General features: G+C 31.9%; 6 protein-coding genes across 6 annotated transcripts; 2 read left to right on the top strand and 4 right to left on the bottom strand.

The window, feature by feature from the left end:
- Nucleotides 1-205: 205 nt before the first annotated feature.
- zntA (zinc/iron permease) lies at nucleotides 206-1,559 on the bottom strand (the record flags this gene model as incomplete). The annotated part of the gene is made up of 2 exons (XM_004354461.1): nucleotides 206-478; nucleotides 555-1,559. 2 exons carry the CDS (start codon nucleotides 1,557-1,559, stop codon nucleotides 206-208), a joined length of 1,278 nt encoding a protein of 425 aa, XP_004354513.1.
- A 202-nt stretch (nucleotides 1,560-1,761) lies between these two features.
- Nucleotides 1,762-2,783, bottom strand: DFA_10608 (uncharacterized protein; the record flags this gene model as incomplete). Its single annotated transcript, XM_004354460.1, has 2 exons — nucleotides 1,762-2,454; nucleotides 2,532-2,783. The coding sequence occupies 2 exons, from the start codon at nucleotides 2,781-2,783 to the stop codon at nucleotides 1,762-1,764; spliced, it is 945 nt and encodes a 314-aa protein (XP_004354512.1).
- A 282-nt stretch (nucleotides 2,784-3,065) lies between these two features.
- DFA_10607 (uncharacterized protein) lies at nucleotides 3,066-4,547 on the bottom strand (the record flags this gene model as incomplete). The annotated part of the gene is made up of 3 exons (XM_004354459.1): nucleotides 3,066-3,437; nucleotides 3,526-3,800; nucleotides 3,986-4,547. 3 exons carry the CDS (start codon nucleotides 4,545-4,547, stop codon nucleotides 3,066-3,068), a joined length of 1,209 nt encoding a protein of 402 aa, XP_004354511.1.
- A 332-nt stretch (nucleotides 4,548-4,879) lies between these two features.
- On the top strand, nucleotides 4,880-10,316 carry xacB (pleckstrin domain-containing protein; the record flags this gene model as incomplete). The annotated part of the gene is made up of 9 exons (XM_004354458.1): nucleotides 4,880-4,971; nucleotides 5,066-7,451; nucleotides 7,543-7,747; nucleotides 7,824-7,982; nucleotides 8,065-8,160; nucleotides 8,251-8,765; nucleotides 8,986-9,150; nucleotides 9,298-9,644; nucleotides 9,713-10,316. 9 exons carry the CDS (start codon nucleotides 4,880-4,882, stop codon nucleotides 10,314-10,316), a joined length of 4,569 nt encoding a protein of 1,522 aa, XP_004354510.1.
- A 67-nt stretch (nucleotides 10,317-10,383) lies between these two features.
- On the bottom strand, nucleotides 10,384-11,937 carry DFA_10605 (beta-lactamase; the record flags this gene model as incomplete). Its single annotated transcript, XM_004354457.1, has 1 exon — nucleotides 10,384-11,937. The coding sequence occupies one exon, from the start codon at nucleotides 11,935-11,937 to the stop codon at nucleotides 10,384-10,386; it is 1,554 nt and encodes a 517-aa protein (XP_004354509.1).
- Nucleotides 11,938-12,843: 906 nt separating this feature from the next.
- gxcGG (pleckstrin domain-containing protein) lies at nucleotides 12,844-15,759 on the top strand (the record flags this gene model as incomplete). The annotated part of the gene is made up of 4 exons (XM_004354456.1): nucleotides 12,844-12,995; nucleotides 13,311-14,346; nucleotides 14,437-15,247; nucleotides 15,329-15,759. The coding sequence occupies 4 exons, from the start codon at nucleotides 12,844-12,846 to the stop codon at nucleotides 15,757-15,759; spliced, it is 2,430 nt and encodes an 809-aa protein (XP_004354508.1).
- Nucleotides 15,760-15,764: the final 5 nt, after the last annotated feature.

The raw sequence follows: 15,764 nt of genomic DNA, 5'->3' as shown, positions 1-15,764 counted from the left end.
CTTTTAAAAATAACAATTATTATTATTATTATTATTATTATTTGTTTTGTTGGATTTCTCCGTCGAGATTCCAATTATATTAATATATTATTATTATTATTATTATTATTATTATTATTATTATTATTATTATTATTATTATTATTATTATTATTATTATTATTATTATATTGCCTTTTTGTTTAAAATATCATCAACTTTTGTTTCAATGTACATGAATAGATGAATCAATAACCACAAATCCAAGATAACCAACTACCAGTGAAATGAGGAGTGTTGATTTCTTTAATTTTGAATTGTGAAGTAATTCCGGTAGAATTTCACATGTTGTTATAAAAATAAATGTACCTGCTCCAAAACCCAAAATAAATGAAATTGTAGAGGATTGAATGATTCCATTAAATAGAAATGAGGAAACAAATGATCCAATTGGTGTCATACATGCTATAAATATCATTGATGCAAATGGATGATATCCCTTTAAATTGATGGTGAGAGAGAGAGAACTGGTTAATGGATGAATGATATATCAGGTCGGTTTGACTAATACATACAAATATTTTTTGATTCTTTGACAACAATATGGAAGACATTACAAATCCATCTGGTAGTTTATGGATAACAATGGCAAGAGCAACTCTTGCACCAATTGATGGTGATGCACTATAGGCACCTGATATTACCATTCCATCGACAAATGAATGTATGGCCAATGCTATTAATGTAGTCAATGATAGGGTTGATGTTTTTGATTGTGTTTGAATGTTTGTTGAAAGAGTACTACTACTACTACTACTACTATTATTGTTGTTGTTGTTGTTGTTGTTGTTGTTGTTGTTGTTTTTTATAATGATATCATTGTCAGACAATGGCCTATTTGGAGTTGATGAATTTGAGGATGGATCATCTTGATCGTTATCATCCTTTTTGTTTGAGTTGACCATCAAAGGTGATCCAAGTTCAAATGAATCTTCAAGGTGATCTTCTTGTGGTACCAAGAGATTCGTACTATTATAACTATTATTATTATGATGATGATGATGATGTTTAATATCTACAGAATGGTGGTGATCATTATCTTTACTAGAAATAATTGGATTTGAATGACTGTGACCATGTACTCCACCATTTGGATCGGAAAAGAGTAAATCTAGAATAATCAACAAGATGAACCCCGATGCAACACCATACATTGGTATTCGTAAAGATGATTCATTATCTCCTTGATCATCGTCGTCGTGATTATGTTTGGTTTCACTGGTCTGAGGAGGAGGAGGAGAAGAAGAAGGTTGTGTAGATGTTGATTGGATAGCCAGACCAATAGCTTCTGGTAATAATTCCAATGTAGCAACTGAAAATAGTAAACCAGCTGATAGAGCTAATAAAATATTGTATTGATTAGATGATCCAACACTTGTACTATGATTACTATTACTACTACTACTACTATCTTTTTTATTTTGTTGTTGTCGTCTTTGAAGATAAAAGAAAAAGAGAGGTAATGATGATGACAGGATCGGTGCAATACCTGCAAGTATAGAGTAAACAAATAAAGACATGAATGAAAATGATAAGAAGAATGAAAAAACAATGAGTTTCTTGAGCTATTAATTTGTTTTAATAATTCACACCCAAAAAAGGTGATTTTTGAGAGATGATCCAATTTACCAAAGCATCCTGGTTCTCAGGGCGGGTAATTAGATAGAGTATGAGTCACTCTGGTTTTATTACAATTTATAAAAGACTTTTACAACAACTAAATTATTGTTTTGGTTGTTGTGGTGGTTGTTGTTGTTGTTGTTGTTGTGGAATGGAGTAATAGTATGGAATTGGATAATATTGTTGTTGTTGTTGTTGTTGTTGTTGTTGTGATTGTTGTTGTTGCATTTGTTGTGGGAATGGATTATTAAATGGTACAAAGTATTGTTGTTGTGGTGGATAAGCTCCTCCAAATGAGTTCATTGGTTGTAATTGTGGATAGAAAACGTTGTTGTTGTTGTTATTTGGAACAACTGAACCGTTTTGTTTGTAGACAAAGGTTGGATTGATGGATGGGGCAATGGTGGTTGGTTGTCTGACGTTGTTGTTGTTGTTGGTGGCGACTGAACAGATGGCAGACTTTTTAAAGAGGCATGTTGATTCACCATTCTTTTGTTGAGCAGAGAGATACTTGATGTATCTGGCGTGGTATCTCATACAGACAGAGGTAATGAGAAGGTAGACGATCGATGAGATGGAAGAGGCAAATGAGTATCTGAGTGGGGAATAGTAAGAAATGATAAAGGTGAGAACACAGGCCCAGAAAGCAGAAGCAAAGAATAAAATGACAGATAAACTAAAAGAGGCAATGTGTATAGCTTTGGAGCGACTCAACAAGGCAAGTACTCCCAATACAATTGGTGCAATGAATAAATATTTGATTGGTGAATAATTGAAAATAATGATTCCTAATCCCTAAAATAATAAATGATAATAAGAATAATGTGTCAATAATAATAGTAATCATTCCAATCTATTTGTTGATAACATACGTTTTGTAAAATCAAATTCAAGATGATAAGACTAATCATCAAGCAAATGTTTGATTTCTTGATAACTGGTACTGGACGAGCTGGTAGAACATATTGAACATTGGGACTGTTAACGTTGACGGGGACATCGATTGGGATTGATGATGCTGATGTTGGTGGTGCAATCAATGGTGATGACTCTGATTGTGAGATGTTTTTGTTTTGTTGATCATCTTGTTGATCATAGATTTCTTCATCTATTTGAACTCCCATTCTCTTTTACTATTTATTTATTTATTTATCTATTTATTGATTGATTATTTTGTATTAGTTGATTGCGAAGATGATCTCTTTAAAGTCTTTGCTTGGAAGAGCAAAAATCGAATTTAATTTAATTTTTTTTTTTTTGACTAACTCTCTTGCGTTCTTGGGTCGACCAATTCCTTTGTTTTGAAGAAACCTATTTTCTAGCCAAAGCAAGGTTCACAATTGTTGCTTATCCAAGGAAATTAAAAGTTAATTTATTCATAATTTTTAGTTTATTTATTTATTTATTTAAACTCCAGTAATAGAAGAATATTTCATAAAGTTTGAAACGATTTGAGTGAATAGTTGAGGTGATTCTGCGTGTATCCAATGACCAGTGTTTGGTACCATTTCAATGGTGGCATTGGGGAAATATTTCTTTATAAGTGAATGATCTGATGGTCTGATATAGTTGGAGTTGCCACCACCTACAAATAATGTATCTCCAAAGAATTGTGGTGATGTTTTACTGGATATGGCTGTTGGTGATTGATCGGCTGGGAATTTTGATAGTTCTCCTAGATTAGATAGTATTGAATCAACATTGATCCTCCATTTATATCCGCTACCATCATTTGATGTCGTCAAATTGGTCAATAAAAATCTTCTAACAATTGTATTCTAAAGACAATCATAGATCATAATTAGAATAACTTATTTAATCTTTCATCATTATTATTATTATTATTATTATTATTTAACAACATACACTTTCAATTGGAAGGAAATAATCTTCAGCTTCTTTTCTTGATTTTAAAGTATTTAGATCGAGTGATTGCATTGCCTTTAAATATTTTGTAAAGTCTTGTAAAGTAGATTGTGTAAGAGTATTTGGTGATATGTCTACAATGATTAGTTTATCGATTGTATTTGGATAGAAAAGAGAGTAAAGCATTGCAACCTTTCCTCCCATACTATGACCTACCAATGATAGATTCTTGATTGAATGCTTTTCAACCAACGCTTTGATATCTTCTACCATTGCTATTAAATTGAATTCATCTGTATGTTGACTAGATCCATGACTTTTTGTTGTTGGTGATGGGTGGTGGAACATAAAAGTATTAGATATTTAGGTTACATATATATATATATATATATATTCTCTTGATAGAAGACAGTACTGCACATAATAACCTACTTTCTTTGATCTACCTGATAAACATTACAATTAGCTTCTTGTGCAATTTTAGGTGATATCGATCTCCAATTGGAAGCAGCACCAAATAAACCATGAAGAATGATAATATTGTGTGCACTATTATTATTATTATTATTATTGGTTGGTGCATTGATCAATGAGAAGTTGAGATCAATTGCTTTGTTGTTGTTGTTGTTGTTGTTGTTGTGATGAGATGTATTATTAGAGGTAGAGAATGTTGCTAGATTACTACTACTACTACTACTACTACTATAATAAACTTGATTGTTATTGTTATTGTTGTAACTAGAGGTATTATTATTGTGTTGTTGTTGTTGTTGGTGGTGGTGGTATGTAATGCTTGTTGTTGTTGTGTTGGTCGACAACGAAGAGAGGGTGCAGCCACTAGCAGCACCAGCACCAGACAATGATATTATTGGTCTAAGAAGAGAAGATGTAATACATCTATTTATATAACAATTCAACATGTTGTTGTTGTTGTTGTTGTTGTTGTTGTTGTTGTTGTTGTTGTTGTATGTTGTATGAATTAATCTACAAAAAAGATCAGTCTTCTTTGTCGTCGTTATCATTCATTACTGGACGAGATCTTAATAAAACAATCTGCGGGACCACTAAAATTTTCAAATAATTTGGTGTTGGAGGCAAACCAAAGAAAGAAGAAAGTCGTATTGATGGGGTTTCCGCGCTAGTATTACAGTGGTACAGAGAGAGAGTGACAGATATCTCTATAGACAACAACAACAACTTATCTAGTAGTTTAATATATCTAAATAATAATAACAACAAAAGAGAGAGAGAGAGAGAGAGAGAGAGAGAGATAGATAGAGAGTAGACTATAACAAGATATCTTATATCTCTATATATATATATATAGATAGATAAGATAGATAGATAGATATAGATGAATTATTGTGCACTATTTGATCCACAACTGTGGAGACAAGAAAAGTGTAGACATTGTTTTAAATCAGAGTCTGAACACAGATACTCTAGGTAGATATCTAATACTATTTACTGCTACCACCTCCACTAGTGAGTATGCACACCTATATTAACATTATTTTTTCCGCCGTTTATACACACATAGAACACAATCACAACTCGAACTTAATTTTAATAATGATACGACGAGCAACACTAAAAACAAACAACAACAACCAACCACCAAACAACAACAACCACCTCCACCAAAACCTAATCTTCCCTCCACTCCATCATCATCTTCAAAATCAACATCCTCATCAGGTGATGGTACACCCAGTAATCATGGATCCAATAATAATAATAATAATATTAGTAGTAAGAGTGGTGGTGGTGGTGGTGGTGGCTCTGGAGGATTAAATAAATCAAAAGGAAATATAATGAATACTACTCCATCGGTTGATAGAGCACCACTATCAATCAGAAGAACTCTAACACCTCAAGCAATTGAAACATTCTCAAAAAGAATATTCCAAGGTTCTTCTCCTTCTTCCTCTCCAAACAACAAACAACAAGCTGTTGTAGGATCACCTACTCTTAACAATCCATCAACGACGACTACGTCTTTGTTACCACCAACGTCACCCTATTCATCACCAAGACCTGCCGCACCTATACCAATCAGTCGAAAGGATCAATCTCCAACTAGTCCAAAACCATCATCTGCAACTGCTGCATCATCTGCCTTGTCATCTAGTCCATCTACTCCTTCATCGGGTAATACAAACAAGATGATTAAACTATTTAATAGTGGTGGTAGTGGAGGTACCTCGGCTGTTGAACAATCAACCACCACTGTCATTCCATTTAAATTACAACAAGAACAATCGTCAAATTTGTCATATTCTGACTCTTCATCATCTCAAGTTGATCTAGAAAATGAGGAACAAGACGAGTTGGAAGACAATCAAACATCACCTTCAAATTCGTCTTTGATTCATCTTGTTGAAACAAGACAATCTAGATCTCAATCTGATATACCTCATTCTTCAACTTCAAAGGATTTATTAGATACTAGTACTGTACCATCACTTAAAACACCTTCAACACCGATTCCACCATCAATCAGGAAACCATCTCATCATCATCACCATCCACAAAATGATTCATTATTGTCGATCATTTATCAACAAAAACATGTGAGACAAAACGATTTATCGCCACCATTATTGGGATCATCGCCAGCTAAACAATCACCATTGTCTTCACTCAATTCAATGTCTTCACTCTCTTCTTCATCGACAACAATATCATCTTCCAGTTCTTCATCCTCCTCCTCCTCTACTTCGCCTTCATTTTCAAGTTTACCATATACACCTTTATCTTCTAGTTCTTCTTTAAATAATTATTTAAATCAACAACAACAACCACAACAACAAAAAGAAGCACAACAATTAAAAGAACCTCAGCAACAACAACATCCAACACCAAATAGAAAATATACAATTGCCAAAGGTTTAATGAAATTAAAAAAGAATAATGGAGATTTTAAGAAATCATCAGCCAACAATACACTAAAGAGAAGTAATATTGCCAATTGGGTTGATACCAATAATGATATGTTTAAAATATTTAATGCAATACAATCAACATTGATTTCATTGCCAGGTATATCACCAAACGTAGTAATGAACATTATGGATATTCTATACAATCAACAATTGGATCTATCATTTTACACTGGTGTCAATCCTACCTATTTGGATGGTATAAGAAATGCAATAGATACCCTACAAACATGGAAAACTGCACAAATCTATGTAAAGGATGTCGTAAAGGTTCAGAGTTGTGTTCGTCGATTCCTTGCCAAACGTAGGGTTGATTGGTTGGCTTCAACATACTCTAAATCATTGTTGCGTGAAAGAAATATAGCTTTTAGACAGTTGATATACGAAGAAAGAAGATACAATAATAATCTAAAGATTATTCTAGAGCATTATTACAACAAACTCAATGCTGCACCAAGTCATATCATTACCGATGATGACTTTAATGCAATCTTTTCATCGATTGACGAAATATTTTTGGTTCATCAAAGAATATTGGAACAATTTGAACAACTTCACAACAAATGGCCTTGTGTAGAAGGATTGGGTGATATCTTTTTACGTATTGCTCCAGAGTTAAAGGTCTATGGAAACTATGTAAAGAATTTTAAAAATGCAATCGATACTTTGGAACGTTGTAGAAAGGAGAATGTTAAATTTGCAGCATTCATTGATGAATGTTGCCAAAATACTCCAGGACAAGTATATGATTTGATGGCACTCATTGCAACACCACTCAACCATTTGTCAATGTATCAACGTCAACTCTTTGCCATTGCCAACCATACACCTTCCCATTGGCCAGATTATGTAAATATTATAAACTCTGAAAAAATGATGAAAGAAGTTGAACAATTGGTTCAAGATAATCTTGCTCAAGCTCAAAATGCTGCTTCTCTCTTGAATATTTATAGAAAGGTTAATAATAAAAAATTATTAGATCCTGTAAGTAAAAAAGAAAAAAAAAAAAAAGAAAAAAAGAAAAAAGAAAAAAGTAAAGAAAACAATATATTAATTTATATTTGTATTTATTTAGTTTGTAATACCAGGTAGAATTTATTTACATGAAGGAAAATTAGTTAAATTTGAAACAAAAAAGCAAGATCAAGTTTATTTTTACTTTCTTTGTAATGATATTATACTCTTTACAAAAAAACAACGTGGAGGTGGAGATTTATTGAAATTTAAATATCTATTCCACTTGAATGATATCATTGTTTCTGATCAACCTGATAATAATCGTATGTTTCGAAAACATAGTTACCATTTATTATATAAAAACTAAACCATTCTCTCTCTCTCTCGCTCTCTATTTAGTTCATAAATATATTATTAGTATTAGTAAAAAAGGAACAAATGATACTGCTGCTGCTGGAAATAATATTAGTATATCATTTTCAGTAGAAGATGGAGAAGAAAAAAGAGGATTACTAAAACAATTTAGTCATCTAACTACTGTAAACAATTCAACAAAGAGTAAGAAATTAGATTAATTATAAATGGTGGTTGAAATTATTATTTATTTATTTATTTATTTATTAATATTATTTCTATTTAGTATTTGGAGTATCTATTGTTGATCTAGTTAGTAGAGAAGCTGAAAAAACATTTGTACCAAATTTCATTTTAAAAGCTTCAAATGTATTATTAAATCGTATGTGTCTCAACTATAAATATATATATATATATCTATAGATTACAATGTCTAAATAATATTTGTCATTCTTATTCCTTTTTTCTATAGATATAAATGTAGAAGGATTATTTAGAGTATCACCTAATCAATTAGAGGTAGATACATTAAAGGAAACGATAAACAAGAGTCAATCATCACAATTGGAAGGTATTTTGCAAAAAGCAGGACCACATCATGTTGCATCGGTATTCAAAGCATTCTTTAGAGAGATGATACCACCACTATTTACCTATGAATTGTATGATAGAATCATTGAAATTGGTGACAGTCGTGGTGTAGAGGCACATGAACAAATGAGACGTGTCAAAACACTATTACAATCGATACCACAATGCAACCAAGTTACATTACAAGTTATTCTTCTTCTTCTTGGAACGATTGCCTCTAGTAGTGATAGGAATAAGATGACCAATTCAAATTTGGCCATTGTTCTTGCACCAAATCTAATTAAACCTTCCTATCAAACCATTGAAACTTCACTACAAATTCCAATCATCAACAATCTAATCAGTCTCATGTTGGACAATTATCAACTTTTATATAAAGATAAATCAGTATCTATTGTAGATAATAAATTTATTATTACTACTACTGATTAATCAAATAAATCTTAATAATAATAATAATAATAATAATAGTTGTTGATATATGTATAAATAATTAAATAAATAAATAAATAAAGTAAATAGTAAATAATAGTCTATAATTTCACAAACCAGCAAAATGGGTCAATTTCATTGATTGGTTATTGCTTCAAACAATAACAACAACTCAAATTTAAAGATGTTAAGAGGAACAGCAAATCTTATGCATAACACTGTTACATCATCAACAACATCAATGTCACTATGGGAGATGATACAAAAGGTATCAGAGAGAGCTACACGTATTGGTGCAATAGAAAAAATAGAATCTCATCCTGTATTCATTAAAGAATCAAATGTCAATGTAAATGATTAAAGCTATCTATATATATATAGATATAGATATAGATATAATGCAGTCTGTTATATATACATATATCTATAAATTATAAATGATAATGTCAACTGATCATCATCTATTCTATCTATCATCATCATCGTCAAACTGTAGTTTATGTTGAGTGTTGCTGGTGCATTGGCAAAGAGACCTTTTAATTTTGATAAATCATCATCAACTTCTTGTTCAACATCACCATCACCATCACCTTGTATTAATAACAATCAAAATAATCAAAATAATAACGATAATAATAATAATAATAATACTATACTACAAAAAAAGAAACAATTTATTGATCCATTTTTACCATGTGATAAAGATCTATTAGTTTGTGATCTATTTGGAACACATAATTTGGTATTAAATAAGTTTAATGTTTCTAATCATCATTGTATCATTGCAACTACTGATTATCAAGATCAAATTGAACCTTTAAATAGAAATGATTTCAAAGCAATGTATGTATAAAAAGGACTTTACTTTTACTTAGATTAATATTATTTATTATTTTCTTTATCAAATATAGTTGGGAATGTGTAGACAAATGTGATATGTTATGCTTCTTTAATTGCGGTGCACAAAGTGGGGCAAGCCAACCGCACAAACATGTACAACTACTTAGAACACCTTATTTTGAAAATGAACAAAACCTTAAATGTCCTATCGAATCTGTCATTAAAAAGCATCTAAAAGGACCTGATGTCATTGTCAATGTAGATTCACTTGGATTTCACAGTGCTGCTGTTCAACTAGATAAATCAAAACTTTCAGATGACTCGTCCTCATTGGATCAAAGAGCACAATATTTTGAATCAAACTATATAGATCTTTTGAATCATTTAAAACTAGTGGTACATGATAATAATAATAATAATAATAACAAAGATGATAATGATGATACTATTCAAAAGAAATATAATACAGGTGGTAATAGTTATAATTTTATAATGACCAATGAATGGATGTTTGTTGTACCTCGAAAATGTTATCAATCAAATGGAATATCAATTAATAGTGTAGGATTCACTGGTAGTATATTGGTACGTAGTGAAAGGGAAATGGAAACAATCAAACAACATGGAATCGTTAATATTTTGAACGAAGTTTCCTATTCACCACCCAAATACTGATAAATAATATTAATAAAATAAATACAACCTACTTTTTATTTATTATTTATTATTATTATTATTATTATTATTTTGATTGTTGTAAAACACCTTTTATCATTGGTAATTGAAATGAACTTGAATTGGTATTAACAGAGTGTGTAACTCTAATGTGTCTAGGTGTAAATTGAATAATCAATCTATCTCTAAAAGTAGTTTCAACATAAACCAAATCTAATAAAAGTGTACGACCATCAATCCATTTGCTTGTAGAGGCAACACAAGAAGGTGTCAAAGATTCATATTCATGATGTAGTTGTGATCGATTAAATCTAGTTACACTATCTATAAATATACCTCTCTGTCCAATTGGAATAGTATGTTTACCTTGGCTGTCTCTTAGTGTGAAAAGAATAGATTCCTTTTCAAAACTAAACATCATCATTTTAATGTCGGGGGCCGATGCACGTTTTACTGGATTACCATTGTCATCAACTTCACTGTCGACAACAAAATCTACAAATTTTTTAGCATGTACCAACTTTATGGTTGGATCTGGTGAATCTTGTACCAATTCAAGTGTTGATAACCGTTTTCTGAGTTTGAGCAGAGATTCTGGGTCAGCTGGTATTTCATTGTTATCGGCTGAAAATGCCTTTGGGAAATAATTCCAAATAAAATCGTTTACAAAGTTACTTTGAGGTGGTACTCCAGCAAAGATTGACAATGTTGCATTGTGGCTAGGAAATACAACATTCAATTGACCAAACAGGCCATTCATATAGTAAGCACCATTTGGTCCAAGCCACCATTGATAGCCGTATCTTGTTTCATCATCATCTTGATGGTTTTGTTGAATCTTTTCTACCCAATCTGCTGGTATCAGTTGCTCTCCTTTCCACACACCCTTGTTGACAAATAAAAGTGCCAACTTGGCCATATCTTGTAATTTACAAGAGAGACCGTTGGCTCCTGGTGATACATCTGCATCTGTTGTTGAATCTGGCCATTCATATTTAATTCCAAGTGGTCTGAACAATCTTTCATTGAGAAATTGTGATGCTGACACAATTGTTGTTGGTGTTGATGTGATTTGTTGTTGTTGTTGTTGTTGTTTTAGTACAGCAGTGATGATGGCAGACAACATGTATGTAGAAGCAGAGGTGTAGAGAAAGGTTGTTCCTGGTTGATTGACAACTTTGATTTTATAAAACTCATCGATCCAACTAGTCTTGATCGGTCTCCACACAGATCCAGATACTTCCTTTTCGTGACCAGTACGCATAGTCATCAAATGACCTACAGTCATATCTTTTAGTTTTGAGTAGTAATCTTGTTTTTGAATGTCAATCGATGGTGGATAGAATGATACGACTTTTTGGTCTAATTCTAGTTTGCCCTCTGATATGAGTAATACGGCAGCGCACACCAAAACACTCTTTGTCATTGAATGAGTCATGTGAACACGATCAGCACTATAAGGTCTTGCGTATCCTTCAGCAACTACCTTGTTGTTTCTCGTCAAAAGAAATGCATGAATTTCAAATGCTCTTGACTCTAAATCATCAAACATTGATAAAAGTATTCTACTTGATACTCCTTGTTCCTCTGGTGTATTTTCTAATTTCGTTGTTATAGTCATTATTATTATTATTATTATTTATTATTTATTATTATTTACAAACTAACTAAAAGTTAACAACAATAATAAGAGTAGTAGTTGGTATGGTTCCGTTGAAACAGGGAACCTTCTAAAAAGCTCAATTATCAGAACGCCTTTGTTTTTTTTTTTTTGGACAAGGTTTGTCCGGATGAAACCTTGTCACTTGCAACAACAAATAGAGAGGTACCAACATCAATCTCGATTGTCATTATTTATTTATTTATTTATTATCACTTTGCACAGTTATTATACCATCACCACCAGATACAATTCACACGCACACACACGCACACACTTAGGTTTCAGATAATAAAAATTGGATCATAATTAATAATTAATATTATTATTATTCATTCACCATCATCAAACAACTTTTTACAACTAATAGTTTTTTAAACACCCACCTCCCCTCTCTCTTGGTATTAATACTAGTCTGCAGCAGTAGAGAGACAGAATAAGATAAATAAATAGATAGATAGTACTGTCAAAGAGAGATCGATTGGTGTGTTGTGTGGTGCATATGTACATCTCATCATCTACTAATTATTAATAATACAACAACTCTGTTAATCCGCTGTCTGATAACAATACACCCTCCTCTTCTCTTGATATTATCATCATCATCATTAATTAATTAATTTAATCAATTGACCTACTATTGAATAGTTGTAATCAAGTAAGTATAATACTCTTCATCATCTTCCCATCCCATCCCATCCATCCATCCAAACAGTTTACTGCTGCTGCTGCTCTTACCTATCTATCTATTTCTATTATTCTATTATTCTATTCATTTACTGACCAACCAATTTTATCTATCTCTCTCTTTGTATTAGCAGCAACAACAGGAACAGCTGATTGTTAGAGTAGTACTAGTAACAAAAAATGATAAGCAGACAACAATCAGTGATGATGTTAAGCAATAACAGCAATGGAAGACAGAGCAGCAGAATGTCAACAATGAGTTCTGCATCAGGCGACAGCAGCAGCAGCAGTAGGTCATCGATGTTGAGACCAAAACCGATAAAACAAGAAAAGTATGTTTTTATCACCACCAAACAAACAAACAAAAAATCAAACCAAACACAGCTTCGGCATCACCACCCCCTATGTCGATCGTCGATCTGACTGAAACTGTTTAGTTTTTTTTTGTTTTTCTTATTTCTCTTATAACTTTCAGGAACGATTGCGATTGATGTGGAGGTTATACTTGGCAGGAGGAGCAACAGCTGTTCATTAATATCATCAGCTGCTGAAAACAAAAAGGATAGATCATTAACCATCATCTCATATTTTTCACACAATTTGTAAATATATTCATATAAATATATATATATATATTTTCTATATAGAAATAACATTGTATCAAAGAATAGTCATAAGATTTGGTGTATTATAAAGGTTCAGAGCATTGTTCGTAGATGGTTAGCAATGAGAAAATTCAAAAGATTGTTATTGGATTATAGAAAAGAGAATAATGGTACCATTGCTGCCGATAGTGTAGATATAGCTAATCATAATCAATCAAATATTGATCAAAACAACAACAACAACAATAGTAATAGCAATGATGAATCACAATCTTCATCGTCTTCATCTATATTAGATGATGAATTGATAGAAATTGAAAGTGTAAAGAATAATGAAACTGATTTGGCAGCGGCATATAATAATAGTAGTTATGGTAGTCTTCATCATCATAATAATCATCATCATATTGCGAGTGAAGAAATTGTAGATAAATTAAAATTAATATCACTAAACAACAGCAACACTGTCGAACAGACAACAACAATGACAACAACAACGACGACAACAAGCACGCCGATTTCTAGTAGATCATCTTCAATGTCTAGTTGTATATCATCATCATCATCAATTACATCACATAATCATCAACATCAACCATCCTCCAACTCCACTAATAATAATAATAATAATAATAATAATAATAATAATAATAACCAAACAAACAACATTTCATTGTCAGTATCAGCACCTCTGAGCACATTTAACAACAATTGTGCAAGAATAGCAAATAGTACAAATACTAGTTCAAGTAGTCTAAACAGTGAAATATTATCACTGTCATTAACATCATCACAGAGAACAGCATCACCTGTCACTACTGGACTATCGGCACGTAAAAGAATTATAAACGAGCTCTTAAAAGTGGAACGTGGTTATGTGTCTGACATGAATACTTTTATCGATGTATTTTATGCACCGATTAAAGAGTTTTCTCTTCTCACTGCCGATTACCTTTTCATGTTGTTTTGCAATATCGAAGAGATTAGAAATACGCACATTAAACTTTTGGAAGAGTTGGAAAAATGTCATCTTAATTGGTCAGATGATTCAACTATTGGAAATATATTTATGCCTTTTGTATGTAATCAATATTATTGAATAATAATATTAAAGATTATACTAGTATGAATTACTAATCATCAATGATTTCTTTCCCTTTTTATATAGATGGGAGAATTTCAAAAATTATATGAAATCTATATAAACAACTATGAAAAGGCATTTGCAATGACTAAATTTATACAAACTAGTACAAGTTATTCGGCATTGCATAAAATGATATTGGGTTGGGAGAATGACGCGAGATGTAGAAATTTAGATTTTGGTAGTTTTTTGGTGCTTCCCGTACAACGTATGCCACGTTATACATTGTTACTCAAAGAGATTGAAAGGCATACACCACATGACCATCCAGACTTTAATTATACTGCTCTATCTCTTTGTCAATTACACGATCTCACTCTCTATCTCAACGAGTCCAAGCGTACTGCTACCAACACTGAAAAGGTACAAGAAGTACTGACTACCATCAAACAAAAGGGTTCAGATCAACCACTCTTTCACGAAGCAAACAACGCAAAATTCATTCAAGAAGGTCAATTATCTCTATTAAAGGGAATAGTTGCATCTACAAAGAAAGATCTCCATGTATATTTATTTAAAGAATGTTTAATCTGTACTGAAATTGATAATAGTAGCAATAGTGGCAGCAGTAGCAGTCTTGGAGGTAGCGTCAATCATCATCATCATCGTCAAAACAAGACACTACCACATCAACCAACCAACATATCACCTGTATCTACACTTCAACATCATCAATCAACTCTATCACTCATGACACCACCCTCTCCATCATCATCATCATCATCATCATCAACATCGACTACACTTTTATCTGCACCAAATAGCAATCAATATCGAAAAACACTATTTAAATGTATTAAATTCTCTGATATCAAAGCTATTTCAATTTTAAAAAGTATGTAAAAAACAATTAAGAAAGGCGACAAATATCAAAACTCACTCGGTCATATTAATTAATATTGAACGTTTAATTAAGATTTTAAGGATTCATTCCAAGTTGTAACATCAAAAAAGGTATATACATTTGTCGCCAACACAACAGAACAAAGAGATAAATGGATAGCAGTAATGACAGAATGTATGAACGAATTGCAAACACCAAAAACACCACAATCACCTTCACCAAAATTAAATCACCGAAAATCAATGCAAATATCATCATCTACGACCAACGATAGTAATTCACCAACTACTACACCTTTTTCACCATCAAACAAAGATAATCAACAACAACAACAACAACAACAACAACAACAACAACGACCTCTTTCTCCTACGATTAATGGTGAAAGTAGTAATAGTAATAGTAATAGTACAGGTAGTTCCCCATCATTTGGATCATTAAGAAAGAAATATCGAAACAGTGTACAATTGTTTTCGTCTGGACTTATGAGCCCAAATAAATAATTATT

Source organism: Cavenderia fasciculata, assembly GCF_000203815.1.
Source record: "Cavenderia fasciculata unplaced genomic scaffold Scf_EU5ZYIE02H8LDV-5, whole genome shotgun sequence".
Taxonomy (NCBI): Eukaryota; Evosea; class Eumycetozoa; order Acytosteliales; family Cavenderiaceae; genus Cavenderia; species Cavenderia fasciculata.
Note: the sequence above shows the minus strand (reverse complement) of the source record. Positions and strands in the feature narration are given on the sequence as shown.